This window comes from Lolium rigidum, chromosome 6 (assembly GCF_022539505.1).
Source record: "Lolium rigidum isolate FL_2022 chromosome 6, APGP_CSIRO_Lrig_0.1, whole genome shotgun sequence".
Classification (NCBI taxonomy): domain Eukaryota; kingdom Viridiplantae; phylum Streptophyta; class Magnoliopsida; order Poales; family Poaceae; genus Lolium; species Lolium rigidum.
In genome coordinates, this window is record NC_061513.1 from 168,638,535 (window position 1) to 168,659,579 (window position 21,045).

Genomic DNA, 21,045 nt, shown 5'->3' on the forward strand with positions numbered 1-21,045 from the left:
GGCCCATATCGGGTAAACCGATATATGATGTAAAACGACCTCGAGGTGAACTCTGAGACCTAGCCCACAATATAAGTGCTAGGAGGAGCCACCGAGGATGGAGAGATTCAACTAGACGCAACACCCTGTAACCCTAATTTCATACAATACAATCTCGGCGATTTTCCCTTGATCATACTTTTCGTCCGCTGCCTATTTTGGCTGACCGGTTTGTTGATTCGCTAGTGTCCTCCTTCCTATAAACCCAAGTTCATCATCATAAGCATTGACAAGGTTAATCCTTTGTCAATGAAGACGATGCTTGAACCCCCAAGGATCTTCGTTAGTCGCCCGGATCGATGCCCTTTGCTAGTTCCCGCTCCGGATCCCTCTCGGAGGTCAAGTTTTCGCAACTTCTAGTATTTCGGTGTGTTGGATTCTTTCCGTATGCAGGGGTGAGATTATTTGACAAGGTGGATCCGCCGACACTCGATATGGGCACCGATACCGGCGGGCCTTGCCTGTATTGTTGCTCGTTAAAGTCTTTGGCGCTTGCCTTCATGATGGATTTCTCCGAGACACATACATAAATGCTCAGAGCACATGTGCAGCTTCAGTTTGGTGATTTAACTTCAAAAATAATAACTTTAAAAAGGTGTTTCTATCACTCCTGATATTTCAGGATCCTAGTGAAACAAGCATAGAAAGGTGCGCGCAAGCGTGATAAAATACGAAAATCCTAATGTAACTAATGCAAAAAAAACTATAAGGTAAAAATGCTGCAAATTGGACTCATCAACATCCCCAAGCTTAGAATCTTGCTCGTCCCCAAGAAAGATAGCCGCTTGATGGACAATGTCATCATGTTGATGAAGCACGGGTCGATAAAATAAATGAGGCATTGCGGCAACTAGGTATCATAAAAGACATAGAACCAACTGGGTTGTATCACACTTACACATATCAAATGATTTGAGAGGCTTCCACACCTTAGTACCAATTTTTTATAAGAAGATCGATTCGTAACATGATCTAGAGCATTTTTAGTTAAGCCGAACTAGTTTTGTGAGGCAATCTCAAACGTACTTGGGACTTCGTACATTCTTATGAGTTTTTGAAGCTATACTTTTTAAATCTTCTCAATGTCATGTATAGGTTTATTTACTCTTCTCACAAATTTTCTTTTGCCATGTGAGAAGAATTATGCATACTTTCAATCCCATGAGAAGGCTCAAAATAGATCAAGAACATTTATGCCAAATCCCATATAGAGTATGAAGTATTTTACGCTTAGTGTTTTGAGAATCTACCTCAACGTGTACTCAGTTCTGATAGTGTATAATATTTCTTTTTATTTGTTTGACTTTTGCTTGAATCAAACCAATTATCTATACCATACCATCAAAGTTCTTCACATTTCCTATTGGTACTATTAATGTGGAAGACTCCTAAGTCATCATAAAGTACAAGTAGAATAGATCTCATCCTAATTCATACATCTAATAAAAATAACATAAGTGCAATACTTCAAATATAATATAATCTTGCAAATTCATAGGATAAAATTCTTTCCTTCTCCGAGGGAGCAAAAGTTGAAACTTATCATGCAAAGATTGGAAATAAAATAATATGCATGCATGAAAGTAAATATGCTAAAACTGTAAGATAGATTATAAGGTCTTAACGTCTCCCCAAGCTTAGAATCAAGCCAGGAGGGATCAAATAATCCCTTGTGATATTTGGTGATGGTGATTGTGGTGACTATTGGAGATATGCCTGAGAGGCAATAATAAAGTGGTTATTATAATATCTTTGTGTTTATGATAGATGTTTTCATCTCATGCTATAATCGTATTAACTGGAAACACTGATACATGTGTGTTCTGTAAACAAACCGGAGTCCCTAGTAAGCCTCTCCTTTAACTAGCTTGTTGATTAATTGATGATCAAGGTTTCCTAGTCATGAACATTGGATGTTGTTAGTAACAATAACGTATCATTAGGAGAATGATATGATGGACACACACACACCCATAGTAAGCATAGCAATAATATCAAGTCATTAAGTTCATTTTGTTGTAGCTCTCAAATGCATAGTAACATAATCCTTTGAACATGAGATCATGTTAATCACTAACATCGGAGAAATACTTTTATGACATCAAACACCGCTTCATAACTAGGTGGTTATAAAGGTGGCATGGGGTATTATCGAAGTGAGAGTTGAAGCTCATGGATCAAGAGTGGAATTTGTTTATCTAAATGACGGAGAGATATACTCTGGACCCTCTCGGTAAGATGATATTCAATTAGCTTGCAATCATGTGACTAGATCACAAGGGATGTCGTATCACGGAATGAGTAAATATTACTTATCAGTAACGAGATTGAACTAAGTATAGAGATACCGATGATCGAATCTCAGATAAGTGAAGTATCGCGTGACAAGTGGAATTGGTAATGAATGCTTGTGGTTCTTTCGATCACAAGGCTATCGTTGAATGTGTGGGAGCCATTATAGATCTCCAGGTCCCGATGTTGGTTATTGACCGGAGAGGTGTCTCGATCATGTCTGCATCGTTCGCGAACCGTAAGGTGACACACTTAAGGTTCAATGTTGTTTAAGTAGATATAAAATATGAGATGGAGACCGAATATTGTTCAGAGTCTCGCATTAGATCCATGACATCACGAGGATGTTTGGAATATTCCGGAGAATAAGGTTAATATAAGGAAAGTTACTTTCCGAGGTTCGGAAAAGTTTCGATGTTTTGACCGAAATTTCTAAAAGGTTCTAGAGGGCCACCGGTAAGCCCACTGCCCCGGGAGGGTCCACATGAGCTGAGGGGGTGCAGCCTGGCCTCTTGGGTCAGCCTCACCAGCCCTCAAGGCCCAGCCGGCCACCCCACGGAGATAAGATCAAATCCCTCCATTTGGGAGGGATAAATGGAGATCCCTTGATTGTAGAGGTACTCAACTTTTTCTAGATATGGATATATCTATACACTGAAAATATGTTTAGATTCAACCGTATCTAGGCAAACTTAAGCAACTTATTTTCTAGATCGGAAGGAATATTAAGAAATGAAAAAAACTCACCAAGACACTATTCATGCGCATGCACTGCTCATATGCATGAACAATGCCGTGTTTTGCCCCGTTTGCTGAGGGCTCTCCATTTTCTGATCACATTCATAAATTGTAAGAAAAAGTTTACTACCCCCTCCCGTTTAAAAATAAGTTGCTCAACCTTTTCTAGATATGGATATATCTAAAAATGGACCTAGAACAAAATAACCGGGTGTCACTGTATCAAACGGCACACACTTTTTAGCTCGATTTAGGGGTGTCACGGAGCGACCCAGAGGTTTGGAACCTGGCAACGCGCGAGGTCGAAATCGTCTGCGTTAATGTGTGCTATGTGATTAGCACTTAATATAGCACAAAATTAATACAGATGATTTACCTTTTCGTATCTAGTTGGATACCTGATGAAATACACAAGCAGGTCGGTGCAGAGTTATTGCACATACAAAGTTATTGCGCATGCATGCTTTTGATCCGCTTTCTCTCTCAGTCATTAAACTCTGCGTTAATCCATAAGAGCAATTCCAATAGTATAGCCAACTGTTGGCTATAACAAGATATCATATCATTTGTAGTCATCATATAGCTAACATGTACAATAGTTGGCTATAAGAATGTAGTACTTTACTAAAATATGGCCCACCTTTCACTCTCACAAGGTGCCTAGAAGCACGTGCAAGAGCTTGCTATTGCATAGTAGCCCACCTCCCTTCTCTCTCCTCTTCTCTCTCCTCCAACTCATCTAAAATATATTATTTAATGTCTTATAGTCAGCTGACTGGACTCTATTGTACTTGCTCTAATACTACTCGAGTACTTACACAATGTGTCAAACTAGTGAGACACGGGTGATTTATGCGCAAGATGCTATAGAATTCACCGCTAGTGCTCTTGGAGGGATTGTGACTTGAACAGAAAAAAGTCAAACTCAGCTACGTTCAGCAATGAAAACAATATTTAATTATCAAGCTAGGCAATCTGAAGGAACAAACGTAGCCATTAGGATAACAACTTAAAGATCAGACCTGAGATAAGTGATCAATTCATTCCTCAACTGTGATCCTTGATACTCATAGCATTAGCGTGCTACTATTAGAGTTGACCCAGCCTTATTCCCACCACACAATGGTTGCACCCAGGAAGTAAAATGAAATGATGGTTTCTTAAAAGAATGAATATATTCCTCAGCTTTGCACATGAGAAAAAAAGGCATTATCCATGCTAGATTCAGCATGCGCATTCAATTTTTTTGGATTCGATTGTTTTATGGGGATTCAACATGCACATATCATTTCATACCTGTATATAAACAAAGATTTAGCAATCTTTTTGACAGAAACAGAAGCATAAAAATCTACACAAGAAATCCGAGGTCAAGAGTCGCACAAAAAATCTGACACCATAATTCATACAAGGAAGCTGATGCTTCAACGGGGACATATACACGGGAGCAACAATGATTCATGGGAAATCTGTGACACTATCAACAAGATAATTTCATTTTCGTAAAGCAATCTAAACACTCTAAGAACATGAATCAGATGCAAATAGGATTGAACATGGACAGGATGGGCGGAATGCCGGAATCAGATGCAAAATAGAGCAGTCTGAACACTCTAGGAATATGGATGGAATGAAAGAAAATCAAGAACAAGATCAAAATCGGACATGGCAATTTTTTTTTGGCAAAGAACGTGGACAGAACGGACGGCATGAATCATAGCCAGATGAGATCTACTCGTGCCATGGGCAGATGAAGTTGACCGGAACGTTGGGCAACAATCCAACGAACCTGCTCGAGGAGCCCTCGTTGAAGGCCGGCCTAACACAACGACTGATTCTCAGCCCCGCCATAGGCGTGATGCGGTTCTTCAAGGAGCTTGGCCGGAGAATCTGAAAGAGGCCCCGCCCCCACCGCGGCCAAACGCCTCCTTGACTCACCTTCTTCGGCACGGGCCGGCACTGCCGCCGTGGTGGTGGTGGCCTGGTGGGTCTTGTTGCCGGGGGCCAGTGGGCTGAGGAAGACAGAGCCGGCGTCGCCCCCACAGCGGCCAAGCACTGCATCAGCTCCTTGAGCGACCGGAGCGCGACGACGAGCGCGGCCGGGTCGGCGTCGGCGTCGGCGGCGGCCTCGAGCACCGCCGGGTTGGACGCCCTTAGCGCTGCTGTCCTTGGACAACCGGAGCGCGGTCGGGTCGGCGTCGTCGGCGAGCTAGCCCGCAGCACCGTGGTGGGCATCACCGCCGGCCAGGAGGCGTGCTCGAGCTCGACGGTGCGCCAGATCCTTAGGGTCGGGGTCCGCAGCGCCGCACTGCCGCTGCCGCCAGATCATCTTCGCCTACACGCCGCGAGCACTCCGGCCGCCAGATCCTTAGGGTCGGGGTCGCCCTCTTCTCCGCCTGGCCTGGGGTCGAGCCATCCCCCACTCGGTGCGGAAGAGAAGGAAGGTGGAGGCGCTGGGTGGCGATGGGGAAGAGATGGAAACGAGCGATGCGGGGCAGCCTGGCAGGATTTAATGCCAATCAATGTGAGCGTTGGTGAGCAGACAAATACACACCACATACCGCATATACCTGCTATCAAATACACATGTAATTAGACAGCTGTCGCTCTCAGATTGGGTGCACTTTCATCCTCGCCCGTACCCGGGTTCCGATCGGCATTTTCGTGTCACGGAGTCCAAATACTTAAAATTTACCAAAGAAATCAATTTTGTCCCGGGGTCCTGTGACCCTAGTTGCATAACGTGCGTCCGCTCCTAGATATATCTATACACTAAAAGCATGTCTAGATTCAACCGTATCTAGATAAACTTGAGGAACTTTTTTTTTAATGGAAGCAATATAAGAAATGGAAAAAACTCACCCAAGACACTATTCATACGCATGCACCGCTCATCTGCATGAACAATGCCCCGTTTGCTGAGATTTTCTGCAGCTTTAAAAATGTTCAAGAGATCGTTAATCATTACTTATTGGTCAGCTTCAAAATAAAGATTAATCGCTTATTGGTTGATTAATCGATTTTCTCGGTCATTTATTTATTGGCTTATTTTTTTCTAAATTCTAATTTTCAGCACTAAATTTCTATAATAAAATCTCTAAGCATAATATTGGAGCATTGAACATGAGTATTACCTTTATTCCTTGCATTTGAATTAATAAAAAATGAAAATTTTGAGCTATTGCACAGTTCTACAAGATCATTGGACGAAATATCAACTGGCAGAAGTTCAGCGAAATTTAACTGAAAATCGGCCAAAATATCGGCCATCAGACCAAGAACCGGGCGATATATCGGTGCCACGATAAATCAACTGATATGCCAAAATCTTATCGTTACCACCCGATTTACAATAAATCGGTATCTCGGCCGATTTTTAAACAATAGCTTTAATATAGGTATTCACTAATAAAATATTGTTAATTTTTTTGCCGAAGTTGAAGATTTCTAATGATAAAGATCTGTACCGATAAATTAGTTTTGAACAAAAATTACATACTTAGCGACTATAGAATAACTACTGTTAAATAGCTAACATCAGAAAACTAATGTCGAAGCTAAAGATTTTCACCGACGGATTACTGTCAACGTTTTTCCTAAATTGAAGATTTCTAGTGATAAATTACTGTCGAAAAAATACTGACTGAAGTTATTAAGAAAATCGCTGTCATTGTAAAAATTACTGTTAAGAAATGGAAATAAACGACTCAAACGCTGTTCGTGCACACGATTCATCCGCATGAACAATGCCTCGTTTGGTCAGGGCTCTCACTCTCCATTTAAATATAGGTAAATATTCTCAGACGGCAAGCTTGAACGTCGTTTCTATGGGGCTATTATGCGCTTTTGTGTGAAAAAATCAAAACGGAAGAATCTCAGTTTAAGAAGAACCCCTATTTCTTTGCTTGTAACGGAGCCCTACTATCAGGAAATGTGCCACAAGTGAATCTGTGTGGTGCTCTAGACAATTAAAGCAGACAATTTTGATTTCCATCTCAACCTAAATACTTGTCACAGTTTCTATAAACTTAGACATATTTTAGTATATAATTTATCTAAATCCGTCACGGGTATTTAGAGCCAGAGGGAGTAGATGATTTCTGAAATCAGCAGTCACTCGGTGCAGTTTTATAAGAAAACGTGCTATGGAAATGTTTGCAAAACTGGAATCTACTGTCACAAAATTATACAGCTATTAGGAAAGTGAAATGAGTAATAGAAATAGTGAAAGTATCTGCCATCTCTTTTCTATTAACCATGAGTCCACGATAACCAAAAAAGGGTGACATTCTAGATATCTAATATCGGCCTCCCAATTTGAACAAAGAATGGCTGCAGCAACTTCTGCATCTTCTTTTGACAACTTCTTCCTGCAACCACATGCAAGTGATTTCATATCAAGCTCGCCCATCCTTTGATGACCCTACCACCCTAGTTGCTTGGCCAGCCGTAGAATGTTCAATGCACTGCAGAGCCTGCAACAGATAAGAAGGAGAATGAAGTTCAGATGGTATGCAAAAAAATACGTTTATTTAATCATAAACATCTGAAATAATTCTCCTGGACAGATGCCTAATCAATGAGGTAACTTTACACTAAAACGTAGTGAACTACAGGAAAATTACCTAGCAGCACTCTTGACAGTTGACACTAGCACCGTGCCCTCCATGTAAGTAAAATTACAAAAACAAGTTCCCTGCATCTTACCAAATTTCCAATTGAGAACATTCTGTCCTGCGCTATTATTTGAAAACAAAATGTCAGATGAAAACGGAGGTACGTAAAATACAATGATATGCACCACTTCCATTTAGAATGCTGCTATCTTGAGGAATTTCAGAGAGAATCTTCCAAAAATAACAGCAAGAAGTTACATTTGGACTTGGTATGGAGCTTGGAAATCAGATAATCTTATCTAAGAAACATATCCCAAATTGGAGTGCCAACTAGGTAACTGCCCAAACTTTTCAGTTGGCACGACAGTAGACTAGTATAACTGAGAAGGTTATAGAAGCAAATGCAAACACTAGAACAAGGACTACTTCCAACCATTTCAGCCTAACCACTAAAAGCATAACGACTTGACCGCACAAAATTCATACATAATAGCATAAGCCATGCCTTTTCTTCCAGCATTTTCAGAATGAAACGAAGAAACTATATAAAAGTGCTATCAGGCAACGATCTGTAAGAAAGAGAAACAAACTGCCCTAAAAGAGCACACCTGCATGGTGGAGCGAAACCCCAGGTACTAACACCGCAGCAATTGAGAAACAAAAAGGCGCATTCTGAAGCATTTTGGATTAATCTAAATCAAGACACTCCGCCCACATAGGTGTTTGGCCCGAAACAACTCTCTGAACTGATGAATCACTTTGCAGTTATCATCCTGCAGTCCACCACCTCTTCATTGATCCAAAATTAACCCAGGAATTTGTAAACCCTTATCGCACCGAGATGATACTGACCAGCGAGAGCATTACACACTAGAAAATCACGGAGTATAACCAAGAGAAAACCAACACATACCAACGTTCAGTATATTTTGCTTTGATTGCTTTAAGTTCGGCAAAAGGGCCTACCCTTGCATTCTTCCACAAGCTTCAGTATATTTTATTGATTCTTCTCTGATTTTTGACACTTTCCGCATTGCAAGAAACTATTTCTATTTAGAAAAAACAACAAAGTGTATTTTTTAATAGTAATAATGTACAAAACAAGAAATATCTTAGGAGCTATAAAAGAAAATCTTGAATTACAGGAGCTTGAGGTGCAACATCCGGCTGGGTACTAGATCTTTCTCTTTGCTTATGTCTTCCTTGACGATGCCCACTCGTGCTGGAGGTTTTATGCTTTCTTGCTTCTTTCCCATCACTATCAGGAAGGATTGTACTCTTCTCTTTATCATAATCCTGATGCTTAGTTGTCCAAGAACTTCCAATATCAGCATCTATGTTCTGTGTCTGCTGGGAACTAGATTCCCCAGGGTCCAATTTGTTTCCCATTCTTTCAGAGGAATTATCTGAAGCCTTCAGTGAAGGTAATGACTTGGCATTTCTACCCACGAGCACACTACCGACAGTACCAGACAATGTTTCCTTTGGAACATTTACAGTAGACATCATAGCACTTAGGAAATCCTCGCCATCCAGTTTCACTACTTTTGGTCTGGACCTCGTGCCTTTCAACTTTTTCCCAGCAGATACAGGCTGCACAGTCTCTGATCTATCCTTTACCATACTTCCGTTGTCAGCAGATAGCAGAGGATCATTCGCATGAGGGTAATTATCCGTATCAACCTCATCTTTTCCCGTTGGGAGATAGTACATCCCATGCCGTTTACGGTGCTCAACAAGTAGAGAAGATGAACCAACTGACACCGCAGGCTCATCTCTAGTCTCTGCAGAAGGATTGCTGCGAGAGCAGAAAAGGATTGAAGTTGATGGAGGAGCATCATCTTCACTTACAATGTCAGCAAGTTCGGCAAGATTTTCATTCAAAACAAGATCCTCAGGAAGGGAAATTTTCTTCTGTGCATTCACATAAACAGGGTTTAATTCTTGAGAGAATACTGTTTGCATGCTCTTAACCAGCTCCTTGACCCGGTTAATTTTCTTGTGATCACTAACCTTCCTTTCCTTCAACTCCTGAATCTCACGTAGCAAATGGATAAAACCTATGAGGTTGCGTGCCCTCTCGAGGACCTCAACTTCCTTGCACTGAACAAGTGGCCCGACTGTCATTTCAATCAAGTTAATCATGTAAACTATTGATTTGTGCGAAGAAGGATCCTTCTCCGTTGTGCTTGGCATAACAATTTGATCAGCTTCTACAGGTCTAATTTCAGCATCACTTTCCCTGCTAACATCTTGATCAACAGCTAACTCATCAAACACAAGATCCAATCCCTTGTTTGAATCATTCAACCTCTCGATATATAAATTGCAACAAAAGGTGATCACTTTAAGCACTGCCTGGATGTAGACGGCTCTGACTGACATTGGCAGGAGGCTAGTCCTCGGCTGCAATAGTGCCTCAACAAGCTCAACAGGATCCTTGCTGCAATGTATATACTCACCGGATACGAATGCAGCAGCAGAAAGAACAGGGAAAAGAAGGTTGTTGCCGAGCAAAGCAGGGTCAATTAGGAGAGACCGAGCAGACTGGACAAGCTCTGGACGTGCATCCTGCACCCGAAGCCCCACATCAACAAGCTGGCGACCAATCTCATCTCCCTGCAGACAGTGCAGGCTCCTTGCCATATCTGCAAGCAGCGAGACATACCAGTCGAAATCCGAGACCAGTTCATACACATTGCGGCCACATGCTGCCAGGACAGCCCCAAGGGTGTCATTTGCAAACTCTGGGTCTGACCGCGCGGCATGACTGACCAGCATGCCAGCAATATCCATGACATTGCTGTCATCAATCATCCCCATCATCAGGCGCAATGCCTCCCTGCGGATGTTCAAGTCGGCATCACCCAGTGAGAGGGCAATCACATCACGGCTCTCGTTGACAGTCGACGCATACGCCGGGCCCAGCATACCGAGCGCCAAGAGGCCAAGATACCGCAGGTTGGGATCGTCAGAAGCAGCAAGGAACTCCTTGAGTTTCCCAATGGCGAGGCTCACGGCGGCGTCGTGCGCCGGTAGGGCGGTTAGCACGGTGCGGACGCACTCGAAGGTGAGGGACATGGCCGAAGAGCGGGCGAGGAGCTGGCAGACTGGGTCGACAATCCGCGCGGCTAGGCGCGACTCGAGGGGGGCCAGCCTAGCGAAGATCTTTAGCACTTTGATGAGCGCCCAGTTGGAGCGGGAAGTGGTTAGCAGGTTGTAGAGGTCGGGCGCGAGAGGCAGGAATGGGGATGGATCAGCTGGAGGCGCCGACAGCTCGCAGAAGGCGGATGCGGCGGCGGTGGAGGTGCGCGGGTCTGGGGATGCGAGACAGGCAGCCAGCGGCTTGAAGAGGACCGGCACGCCCGCGGACGGGGAGGCGGCTATGACGCGCGCGGCGGCGGCGATGGCGCGCGGGCTGCCGCGGGAGAGGTGGGGCACTAGGTCGTGCGCGAGGTGGGCGGCGAGGTCGGGCGCGGCGGCCGCGGCGGGGGAGGCGAGGAGGTGTAGTGCGAGGGCGGATAGGTGGCGGGCGGCGGGGGCGGCGGTGGAAGGGGAGAGGTCCTTGTGGAGCTGGTGGGTGGCGAGCGGGAGGAGGGAGAGCGAGGACGGGGAGAGCGAGAGCGCGGCGGCGAGGTAGGCGAGGCGCTTGTGCGGGAGGTGCGGCGAGGCGAGGAGCTCGATGGCGGGGAAGGCGAGCGGGTGGGAGGCGACGGGGGCGAAGTGGAGGGAGGAGAGGTAGGTGAGCTTCTGGAGCGCGGTGGCCTTGGTGGCCGCGTCCGGGGCGCGGATCTCGCGGTGGACCGCGGAGAGCGCGCGGGCGACGGCCGACGACTCGCCGGCGGCGGACTGGTCGGCGCGGAGGGACTTGACGAGGTCGTCGAGGGAGAGCTGGAAGAGGGTGTCCACCAGCGACGGGGCCGTGGACGGGGCCGGCTGGGAGGAAGCCATCGGATCGGAGGTTGGAGGGGGGCGGTGGATCTGTGTGGTTTTTGCTGGGTGATTGGATTCGGACGACGCGGCCGAGACGAAGGGCTCGTGCCGGTGCCGCACTGGGGATGGATCAAGACTCGAGCTGTTGCATTTGGACTTGGTTTGGTAGTCCAAACCAAAATCAAAGAAAATATTTCCAGGGCCAAATTCATACAGTACAAAAATAATATTATCCATGCAAAAAAAGAATCAGAATTTTAGAATGAATCGAACAACGATATCAAAATGCACAAGCATTAAGGATTAATCTAAATCAAAACACTCCAACACACAATGTTGGGCCGTAGCAAATCTCTTCGGTGATAAATCACTTCACAATGCTCATCCTCTTCATCGAACCAAGAACAACCCGGGAATTTGTAATCAATCATCATATGGGGATGGTACTGCCCAATACGAGCAATGATCCCTACAAACCCTGAGTATAACCTAGAGCAGGCCGATACATAGCAATGATCCCCTCAATCCCCACCCACTTTTTTCGAAAAAAAGTGTCCACATTCTTAGCTCTTGCGTAACCCACGGATAGGACACCTACATCGTTGGCTAGACAAGATGGTGGGGCTAGGAAAGGATCACCACCGGATCTGAGCTATGGTCGGTGGAGAAGGGTTTTTGCCTCCCCTTCTTCTTCTTTTCTTGTTCCTTTCACATGCTTTGACTCTCTATTGTTCTGTGTGCGCCGGCGTTTTATAATATACTCGAATAGACATCGGAAAAGGCTGATTCACATTCTTCGAAGAGGGCGTTTGGGATAATGTCGGGAATGCGGAATGAAGATTGGGAGGCCAAGCCATAAGACTAAGATGAATGATGCCCGAGGAAAACTAACAAAAATCAATAAGCGAACAAGACGAAACAACTTGCATGCAACTTCATTTCTCTTGATCAGCGTGCAATGACATCGGCGCTCGAGTGCCACCATGCTGTTGAGCTTGACACCAAAGAAGACCAATGCCACCTATTGTTCTTGTGCTGTTAGGCGGCCTATGTGAAAGAACATCTCTCATATTATGTTTTGAGTGTTTGATGTCAATGTATGTGATACACTAATGTTTGTTTAAGTGGTACAGGGATTATATAGATACATTAGTATGTGTGTTGGATGTGGTAAGTGCTGTCAAAAAGAATCAGCAAAAAGTTCATCAGGCCGGATAATCCGGGCCGGATATTTCCAAAATATCCGGCCCCCAGTTTTTCGGCTAAGGACTTGAGGAAAATCAGCTCTGGATAGGGGCCGGACAATTGCCCGGATATTGTCCCGGTTTTGTCCTAGGGCCGGATTATCCGGGCCGGACATTTCAGAAATATCCGGCCCCCTCGAAAATGGCTAAGGACCTGAAGAAAAACAAGTCTGGATAGTGGCCGGATATTTGGCCGAACATTGTCCCGGTTTTGTACGTGCGGCCGGATTATCCGGGGGGGGCGGGGCGGATTATCCGGCCCCTACTCAGGCCGGATTATCCGGCCCCCCGGAAGGCCCAACGGCTGGATTTTGGGGAGGGATATTTATACCCTCTTCTTCCTTCCCCTTTGCTCAATCATTGCACAAGAAATCTGCCAAGCTTCACCTCCATTAGAGACACCTCAAGAAACACAAGATTTGCAAGATCTCCTTCCTCCCCCAACCAAAGCTCTTGATCTTTGGAGATTCGAAGGAGAAGACACCGATCTACATCCTCACCGAAGCGTTTTTCATTTCCCCCTCATTTGTTTGAGGGATCTCATGCTAGTGTTCCTATTTGGTTCCCTAGTTGATTTGTGTTGATGTGTTGTTGTTGATTGTTGTATTGTTACAGATTTGGGAGCCTCCAATTCAGTTGTGGATGTGTGCCCCAAGAACCTTGTAAAGGCCCGGTTTCCGCCTCGAGGAAATCCCTTAGTGGAAGTGGGCTAGGTCTTCGTGGCGTTGCTCACAGGAGATCAGAGTGAAGCCTTCGTGGCTGTTGGTTTGGCTTTCGTAGCAACCACACTCCTCCAAACGTAGACGTACCTTCTTGCAAAGGAAGGGAACTACGAGAATCATCTCCGTGTCATCGCGTGCTCCACTCTCGGTTACCTCTATCCTATTCTATCTCTTATATTGTGTAGCTATATCGTGCTTAGTTGCTTATCTTGTCATATAGGTAAATTCACTTAGTTGCATATCTAGAGAATTTACCTTTGTGTCAAGCCTAAATTGAAAAAGAACTAAAAATTGGGTAGCACCTATTCCCCTCCCCCCCCCCCTCTAGGTGCGGCATGCGATCCTTTCAATTGGTATCTCTTATGTCGGGCTTAACCGCCTAAGAGTATGCCGAACGAGGAGTCTTCGGAAGGGGCCGCCAAGACGGTCTCCATGGAAGACTTCAATTCGTTGAAGTCCTCCATGGAAGCCCAAATGGAAAGCATGAAAAAGATGATTGCCGAGCTTTAGACTCCGGCCCTTCCCAAGGCTCCCAGTGTAGAGGTAAAGGACACGGGTGCGTTAGAAGAGGGAGATGCTTCGGAATTACCCTCCTCTACCAAACCCGTGGAAGGTGATAACTTAAACACTATCAAATCTCCTATTGCATCTCCTAGGGGAACTAGTGGAGGTGAGAGCTACAATCGAGTAGCTCCACCTTTTCTATCTCCCGATATACCGGTTCCCCATCCCCATATGAACATTCGGGGCGACCCACCCAAGTTTTCTTTTGAGAATTTCGATACTTGGCAATTTGAGTTTCGCTCTCATGTTTGTAGTGCCTCCAATGAACTTTGGAGAATCATCTTGGAAGGCTTCAAGCCATACAACCCCGACAAGTTGACTAGAAGAGAAGCGGTTGATAGTCAACTCAATAACACCGCCTTGCACATGATTCAAACTAGTGTGGGGACAAAGGACTTGCATCGTGTTCGGAACTACACCACCGCCAAGGAAGCTTGGGATGGTTTGGCCGCTAGTTGCATTGGAAGTGAGAGCACGAGGAGGAACAAGTATAATGCTCTTAAGAATAAAGCTGAAGGTTTCATGAGGCTACCGGATGAAGATCATGAAGTCATGTATGGAAGACTTCTCACCGTTGTCGATGCCTTCCGGCTTATTGGTGCCACCCACAACAATGACTCTTGGATCAAGGAGAAGTACATTGAATGCATGATGCCGTTTGTACCCATTGATGTCAAGACTCTTGTCGGGAGGGAATGCTATTCCTCTCTCACTTCTCAACAAGTGGTGCACGAGATGCAAGCTCTCAAGGTGCTTGAGCAAAACTCTCATGATTCTCGCAACCGAGCTCTTGGGATGACAAAAGGGTCCAACCTTGCCTTGGCGGTCAACTCCGTTGAAGAAGTGTTTCCTCAAGAATCTTATAGGGCATCTTGGAGTATGTCCTATCCGGAAGACTTGGAACATCACTACCATGACCACATGGCATTCCATGCTAACTCTTTTTGGGTTGACCCATCCAAGGCCAAGGAAGACAACATCAAGAGAAACAACTCAAGGGGGTTCACTAGTTCGGGGCCAGGGACAAGATCTTGCTACAATTGTAATGACAAGCGCCATTTCATTGCCGAGTGCCCCTATGAGAATAGGGAAACTTATGGTGGAAGGCTCATTCCCAAGGACAAGAGCAAAGATTCAAAGGACAAATATTCAAAAGCCCCCAAGAAGAAATTTTACAATAACAAGACCAAGAAGGGCAAGAGGCCCTCAAAAATTGTGCTAGTGACTAGGGAAGAATATTCTTCCGATGAAGTTGGAAGCTCTAGTGATGATGAAGATGAAGAAAGCTCAAAGGAAGTGGCCGCCATTGTCACCACCAACATTCCCTCTTCATCTCTCTTTGAATCTCCCAATGAGAATCCTCATATCAAGAATGCACATTGCTTCATGGTAAGGTCCTCCTTGGACACATCTATTGTGCTATCAACTCAAGAAGAATATACCTCCGGAGATGATGATGTTGATGATGAAGAAGATGCAGCCTCTAATGGATTGGTCGCTCTTGCCTCCCTCTCCACTAACTCTTCATCACCAAGTGTATCCCCCAATGAGGTCATTCATGTGGAGGAATAAAGTTGCCTCATGGCTAAATCCTCCGAGGTATCTGATGTCTACGTTCCCCCTCCTTTCCTGTAGACAGTGTTGGGCCTCCAAGTGCAGAGGTTTGTAGAACAGCAGCAAGTTTCCCTTAAGTGGATACCCAAGGTTTATCGAACTCAGGGAGGAAGAGGTCAAAGATATCCCTCTCATGCAACCCCGCAACCACAAAGCAAGAAGTCTCTTGTGTCCCCAACACACCTAATAGGTGCACTAGTTCGGCGAAGAGATAGTGAAATACAGGTGGTATGAATAAGTATGAGCAGTAGCAACGGTGCCGTAAAAGTGCTTGGCGTGTAGTTGATGGTGGTGGTATTGCAGAGCAGAGTAACGCAAGAAAGCAAGAAACAAGCAAGTAATAACTCAGCAGTATTTAGGAACAAGGCCTAGGGATTACACTTTCACTAGTGGACACTCTCAACATTGATCACATAACAGAATAGATAAATGCATACTCTACACTTTTGTTGGATGATGAACATATTGCGTAGGATTACACGAACCCTCAATGCCGGAGTTAACAAGCTCCACAATAATGCTCATGTTTAAGTAACCTTCGAAGTGTAAGATAGATCAACGCTACTAAACCAAGTACTAGCATAGCATGCACACTTGTAACCTTCATGCATATGTAGGAGGAATAGATCACATCAATATTATCATAGCAATAGTTAACTCCATAATCTACAAGAGATCATGATCATAGCATAAACCAAGTACTAACACGGTGCACCCACTGTCGCCTTTACACACGTGCGGGAGGAATAGAACTACTTTAATAACATCACTAGAGTAGCACATAGATAGTAGTGATACAAACTCATATGAATCTCAATGAGATCATTGTATTGAAGTACATGGAAGAGAGATGAACCACATAGCTACCGGTACAGCCCCGAGCCTCGATGGAGAACTACTCCCTCCTCATGGGAGCAGCAGCGGTGATGAAGATGGCGGTGGAGATGGCAGCGGTGTTGATGGAGATGGCAGCGGTGTCGATGGAGAAGCCTTCCGGGGCACTTCCCCGCTCCGGCAGGGTGCCGGAACGCAGTTCCGTCCCCCGAATTGGAGTTTCGCGACGGTGGCGGCGCCCGGAGTCTTTCTCGGAGTTTCGTCAATTGGTGTCGAGGTTTTAGGTCACGACGACTTAAATAGGCGAAGAGTCGGAGCTCGGAGGGGCCCGGGCTGCCTGGACCATAGGGGCGCGCCCCCCCTGGCCGCGCCGGGGTGTGGTCTGGTGGCCCTCTCCCCCTTCTCTGGCCCTTCTCGTGTGTTCTGGATGGTTCCGGGAAAAATAGGAGGTTTGGCGTTGATTTCGTCCAATTCCGAGAATATTGCCCGAACAGCCTTTCTGGAACCAAAAACAGCAGAAAACAGCAACTGGCACTTCGGCATCTTGTTAATAGGTTAGTTCCGGAAAATGCACGAATATGACATAAAGTGTGCATAAAACATGTAGATAACATCAATAATGTAGCATGGAACACAAGAAATTATCGATACGTTGGAGACGTATCAGCATCCCCAAGCTTAGTTCTCGCTCGTCCCGAGCAGGTAAAACGATAACAAAGATAATTTCTCGGAGTGACATGCCATCATAAACTTGATCATACTATTTGTACAGCATATGTAGTGAATGCAGCGATCAAAACAATGTGTATGACATGAGTAAACAAGTGAATCATAAAGCAAAGACTTTTCATGAATAGCACTTCAAGACAAGCATCAATAAGTCTTGCATAAGAGTTAACTCATAAAGCAATAATTCAAAGTAAAGGCATTGAAGCAACACAAAGGAAGATGAAGTTTCAGCGGTTGCTTTCAACTTATAACATGTATATCTCATGGATAATTGTCAATGCAAAGCAATATAACAAGTGCAATAAGCAAGTATGTAAGAATCAATGCACAGTTCACACAAGTGTTTGCTTCTTGAGGTGGAGAGAAATAGGTGAACTGACTCAACATAAAAGTAAAAGAATGGTCCTCATAGAGGAAAAACATCGATTGCTATATTTGTGCTAGAGCTTTGATTTTGAAAACATGAAACAATTTTGTCAACGGTAGTAATAAAGCATATGCATCATGTAAATTATATCTTATAAGTTGCAAGCCTCATGCATAGTGTACTAATAGTGCTCGCACCTTGTCCTAATTAGCTTGGACTACCTGGATTATCACCGCAATACATATGCTTTAACCAAGTATCACAAAGGGGTACCTCTATGCCGCCTGTACAAAGGTCTAAGGAGAAAGCTCGCATTTGGATTTCTCGCTTTTGATTATTCTCAACTTAGACATCCATACCGGGACAACATAGACAACAGATAATGGACTCCTCTTTTAATGCTTTAAGCATTCAACAACAGTTAATTCTTTTCTCATTAGAGATTTGAGGATGTTTGTCCAAAACTGAAGCTTCCACCATGGAACATGGCTTTAGTTAGCGGCCCAATGTTCTTCTCTCACAATATGCATGCTCAAACCATTCAACTCAAGTGTAGATCGCCCTTACTTCGGACAAGACGAACATGCATAGCAACTCACATGAAATTCAACAATGAGTTGATGGCGTTCCCCAAGTAAACATGGTTATCGCACAACAAGCAACTTAATAAGAGATAAAGTGCATAATTACATATTCAATACCACAATAGTTTTTAAGCTATTTGTCCCATGAGCTATATATTGCAAAGGTGAATGATGGAATTTTAAAGGTAGCACTCAAGCAATTTACTTTGGAATGGCTGGAAAATACCATGTAGTAGGTAGGTATGGTGGACACAAATGGCATAGTGGTTGGCTCAAGTATTTTGGATGCATGAGAAGTATTCCCTCTCGATACAAGGTTTAGGCTAGCAAGGTTGTTTGAGGCAAACACAAGGATGAACTAGTACAGCAAAACTCACATAAAAGACATATTACAAGTATTATAAGACTATACATCGTCTTCCTTGTTGTTCAAACACCTTACTAGAAATTATCTAGACTTTAGAGAGACCAATTATGCAAACCAAATTTTAGCATGCTCTATGTATTCTTCACTAATAGGTGCAAAGTATATGATGCAAGAGCTTAAACATGAGCACAACAATTGCCAAGTATCACATTACCCAAGACATTATAGCAATTACTACATGTATCATTTTCCAATTCCAACCATATAACAATTTAACGAAGAGGAAACTTCGCCATGAATATTATGAGCTAAGAACACATGTGTTCATATGAACCAGCGGAGCGTGTCTCTCTCCCACACAAGCATGATGTAATCCAATTTATTCAAACAAAAACAAAAACAAAAGCAAACAAACAGACGCTCCAAGAAAAAGCACATAAGATGTGATGGAATAAAAATATAGTTTCGGGGAGGAACCCGATAATGTTGTCGATGAAGAAGGGGATGCCTTGGGCATCCCCAAGCTTAGACGCTTGAGTCTTCTTGATATATGCAGGGGTGAACCACCGGGTGCATCCCCAAGCTTAGAGCTTACACTCTCCTTGATCATGTTGCATCATACTCCTCTCTTGATCCTTGAAAACTTCCTCCACACCAAACTCGAAACAACTCATTAGAGGGTTAGTGCACAATATAAATTGACATATTCAGAGGTGACACACTCATTCTTAATACTTCTGGACATTGCATAATGCTACTGGACATTAGTGGATCAAAGAAATTCATCCAACATAGCGAAAGAGGCAATGCGAAATAAAAGGCAGAATCTGTCAAAACAGAACAGTTCGTATTGACGAATTTTAAAATGGCACCAGACTTGCTCAAATGAAAATGCTCAAATTGAATGAAAGTTGCGTACATATCTGAGGATCATGCACGTAAATTGGCATAATTTTCTGAGCTTCCTGCATGGCAGTGGGCTCAGATTCGTGACAGCAAAGAAATCTGGAACTGCGCAGTAATCCAAATCTAGTACTTACTTTTCTATCAACGGCTTTACTTGGCACAACAAAACACAAAACTAAGATAAGGAGAGGTTGCTACAGTAGTAAACAACTTCCAAGACACAAAATAAAAACAAAGTACTGTAGCAAAATAACACATGGGTTATCTCCCAAGAAGTTCTTTCTTTATAGCCATTAAGATGGGCTCAGCAGTTTTAATAATCCATTCGCGGGAAATAGTATTTGAAGCAAAAGAGAGCTTCAAGAGGCAAATTAAAAACAAATTTAAGTCTAACATGCTTCCTATGAAGAGGAATCTTGTACACAAATGAATTCATGAAGAACAAAGTGACAAGCATAAGAGGATAAAACACGAGTAACTTCAAGATTCTCAACATAAAGAGGGGAAACTTAATATTATTAAGATGCATATAACCATATTTCCCTCTCTCATAATAACTTTCAGTAGCATCATTGATGAAATCCACAATATACCCATCACTTAAAACATTCTTATCATGGTTCATATGCATAGAAGTATCATTAAATTTGGCATAAGAAGAGTTATTCTCATTAATAGTAATTGGAGCAAGATTATTATCAAGAATTTGAACATGGTAAACAAGTTGCCTATTAAGGGGATTGTTTTTGGTAATCCAATCATGACTATGACAAGTTTCATAAGGATAGTTAGAACCTATATCATAGCATTCTTTATAATAGTCATTAGAGATCGGAGGCATAGTGTCATCATAAGAAATAGAATAGTTATCCTTCACAATCGGTTTATCTGTGTCCACACCATTATTGTTATTAGAAGGAGATGTATCAAGAACATAATGACCAGTAGCTAAAGGATTTGCAAACACCTCTTCCCCAAGCTTAGAGCTTTCTATATCATTATGGGAGGAAGCATGGATAGTACCGACACTATGGCAATTATTATCCTCATCATTTTCAGAATTAGTTTCCCAAAGATTTGCAATATCAAAAGTAGTGTGCTTATTCAAATCATGATTGCTAACGTATGTAAAGGGCATAGGAAGATCATCATATTCAGATTCATTATCACAATAATCATTAGGAGCAACATACTTACGGTTACCTATTGTTATCTCATATACGCGGGGATATGATGTTACCTCTTTCTTTTTATTCCCCTTCTTCTTCTTCTTCTTCTTCTTCTTCATTCCCTTCTTCTTCTTTTTCTCTTCCTTCTCCTCGTTCCCTTCTTCAGGAAGAAGAGGCTTGAAGGGTGGCTTGTCCGCATAACCTGATTTACTTTCGAAACAATAGAAGAAACTTGGGAGGATCCCTCCTTTTCGTTAATTAGTTGAAAACACACAGATGGTCCTATCATATTTTGGCAAGGTGTCATCTTCTAAAATATTTTGTATG

General features: G+C 43.6%; 1 protein-coding gene across 1 annotated transcript; it reads right to left on the reverse strand.

Moving 5' to 3' along the window:
* Positions 1-8,722: 8,722 nt before the first annotated feature.
* Positions 8,723-11,693, reverse strand: LOC124667406 (AP-3 complex subunit delta-like). The gene has a single exon (XM_047204691.1). It carries the CDS (start codon positions 11,634-11,636, stop codon positions 8,805-8,807), a length of 2,832 nt encoding a protein of 943 aa, XP_047060647.1. The 5' UTR covers positions 11,637-11,693; the 3' UTR covers positions 8,723-8,804.
* Between the last annotated feature and the right edge of the window lie 9,352 nt (positions 11,694-21,045).

Bases quoted from the DNA above. Each gene is read 5' to 3' on its own strand.
- LOC124667406 (XM_047204691.1), bottom strand. From the start codon at position 11,636: ATGGCTTCCTCCCAGCCGGCCCCGTCCACGGCCCCGTCGCTGGTGGAC.